General features: G+C 40.5%; 1 protein-coding gene across 1 annotated transcript; it reads right to left on the reverse strand.

Moving 5' to 3' along the window:
• Window positions 1-549: 549 nt before the first annotated feature.
• On the reverse strand, window positions 550-2560 carry MELLADRAFT_78219 (uncharacterized protein; the record flags this gene model as incomplete). The annotated part of the gene is made up of 7 exons (XM_007411685.1): window positions 550-753; window positions 827-1465; window positions 1548-1655; window positions 1726-1847; window positions 1937-2021; window positions 2121-2334; window positions 2436-2560. 7 exons carry the CDS (start codon window positions 2558-2560, stop codon window positions 550-552), a joined length of 1497 nt encoding a protein of 498 aa, XP_007411747.1.
• Window positions 2561-3036: the final 476 nt, after the last annotated feature.

The following is a 3036-nucleotide window of genomic DNA, read 5'->3' on the forward strand; positions in this document are numbered from 1 at the left end:
ATTTAAACCAGAGGGTAAAAAGCAACAGCACGCGAGCCAAAACCGAGACCTTCCCACACTGCGTCTCGCACCTCGAGGACTTTGATAATTTTAGTTTTATACTCATGTCAAGAGTTAGAGTGTGCGGGAAAGAAAACTGATGGAACACTTTATTCCTCGACTACGAGTCGAAACGAGAGAAGCCCGTGTAGCGACCTGTAGCGACTCGTTGTCAATATTCCCTGCTCACAGCTATTCTCAAGAGAACACCTCTACAAAGTTAACAAAGTCCCTGTCATCTGAGGTTTTGTTTCTGAACTCATTTTAACAATTCAACCAAATCAAGATGAATAACATGACTAATGCTTAATAATTTCAATTTCAATTACAAGAATGTGAAAACGAAAACCCAACAAACTTAAGTTTTTAAATTCTGACTCATGAACTCTAATTTTCTTTTTAATTAATTAAATCTTAAACATGATCATTTACATACATCTTTTTGTTTTTGATTACATTTCAACACACTTCAACTCATGATTTGTAAAATCTACCTCAAAACACCTTCCATTAATCCCATTCATCATCACTTCCTCCTCCTTCTTCATCACTATCATCTCCCATTGTACCTTTTCTTTTATTCAATGCAGCAGCTAATGAAGCTGCCAGATCTCCACCTCCTCCACCTTCTCCACCTCCTGTATCTGGTTTTGTTGTGCTACTCGTGGATTGACTTAATGGATTACGTGTTGAATCAGAATTACTCTGAGGTGTCTAAAATTAGATTATTCAATATCAGTATTCAAACGACTTGATATGGGTTTTATTGTGATTTATCTTCACTCACTTTTTTAAGTACATGGATTCCTTTGCCTTGGATACTTGCCAATAAGTTTGCACGATCTCCTGCCACTGGGGTTAAAGAGGTCATAGACGGTGGTGGTGGTGCACCTGCAGGTGGCGGAGGTGGTGGGGGCGGCGCTGCGGCACTAGGGGCGGGAGGTGCTGGCGGGGCGGGAGGTGCTGGTGCTGGAGGTGCTCTTGATTGACTCATCGGTGGAGCGGGAGGTGGAGGTGGGGCTGCTGGTACACTCGAGGTAGATGACGGGGGTGGTGGAGCGTTTGATCGAGCAGCTGGTGAAGGGATGACAGGTGGGGCTGGACGAGATGGTGCATGAGTGGAAGGTGGTGGACGAGAAGGTGGTGGGATGGTCTGAGTCGTGGTTGGTGCTCCTATTGAAGAAGAAGTAGTATCGTCCGGAGTGCTATTGCCATTGCGTCGAGGAGCTGGTGGTGCGGGCGGTTTGACACGCTTAGACGTGATCGGAGCGGTGACTGAGGGTGGTGGAACTCTAGAGACAGGTGGGATCGGGGGACCATTCGAACGACCTGGTGCTGAAGAATTAGAATTAGATAGGATTTGATTCACACCACCAGCTGAATTAACAAATTCCTTGATAAAGTCTTCATTCTTGCTAATATCATCCTAGAAAAAGGTTAACAAATTTTAAAAGTTTCAGGATATCTAAAGATTGAAAGAGTCATGAAAGAAAAGAACATGATTTTACCTGACTGAATCCCATGCTGGATAAATTAGTCAAGAGTTGAGCCCATGAAGGATCGACATTTTCGGTTGTGAAACCAAGTTTACTATCATATCCCATATGAGCCACGCGCTAGGATTGGATTCATTAGTAACTGAAAAACAATCATAGTCGAGATACAAGAAATTAATGAGAGACCTACTCGGAATCCACTAGGAGCACCGATCATACTTTTATCGATCCCACCCTTCTTTTTACCATTTACGACTGGCGAGACTTGTGGAGATGTAGTTTCAACAGGTGTAGATTTACTTGATGATTTGCCTGTAGATCGGAAATACAATGGCTCATGTCAGGGTCTGGGTTCAGAACTCAAGAGCCAACAGACCGAAGTAATTGAGAAGGTGACATACTGGCATATTTGGATCGATTGATCACTTTTTTATATATAGTTGAAGCTTCGTCTTCATTCGAAAATACAAAAGCTATCATACATTCCTAAGTCAAAAGTGCCCAACAAAAGAAAGGATCAGGAAAGAACCATCAATAATTCAATAGGATTAGGTATTTAAGTTGAACAAGTAAATTGAGACTTACATCACCTTGAAAACTATGCCAAAAAGTACGTTCTTGAACATAACCAAATACACCTTTTCCAGGATGACCTGATCCATCTTCATAAATTTCATGTTCCCAAATCGTACCACGAGTACCTTCTAAATCAATTAGTTTAAACCAAAATTGATTTAATTGATTTGAAGAAGTTGAACGACCAAAAGTTAAAGCTCCTGATAAACCTGTAAATGACCAACTGAAATGTTCATAGTTGAAACGAAACAAAAAACACGTATGTATGATTAGATCGGGTCTTTGTCTTGACTGTTGTTGAAAACTTTCAAAGATTTTTCGTACTGATTTGGATCTGGATAAGCGTAATAAATTCGACAAATTCCTGCTGCTAAGATCTTGTGATAATTAGTTGGTAAACTTTTCTTAATTGTAGCCTTCTCATTCGCTGTAAAACTTGAAGAAGGCATGTTGGATTTTGATCGAAAGGTTGAGCCAATGTAAGTTGAGGTGAATGGTTTGTTCGATTGAGTTTCTAAAGGTGAATGATAAGAGAAGTGCACTGCCAAGTCAAATTGGATCTGAAATAGGAAAGTTCAACAAAATCAATGCTAGCCTCAACAGAACACTCAGCATAAAGACAACCCTTTACGTTACATATGAAATTACACATGACATCCACATGTAAACATAAAGCAGCGTCTTTCAAACTTGATCAATCACAACCTCAAAGAGAACACAAATTGTACGGAGCACAGCATCATCAGTTTAACTGGGCCAGGTTAATTGATATACCGTCAAGATCAATACTAACACCACATCGGATCATCAAGTTCCACAAAGTCCCGGTAATTTTCTTCGAAGTCCTTGTTTGCCATGATTTTTTATAGTTTCCTTCAAAAGCTTGCCCCGTACATAGGTTCCAATACAAACACTTGAGTAAAGC

The sequence above is a fragment of the Melampsora larici-populina genome (assembly GCF_000204055.1).
Source record: "Melampsora larici-populina 98AG31 unplaced genomic scaffold MELLAscaffold_26, whole genome shotgun sequence".
NCBI lineage: Eukaryota > Fungi > Basidiomycota > Pucciniomycetes > Pucciniales > Melampsoraceae > Melampsora > Melampsora laricis-populina.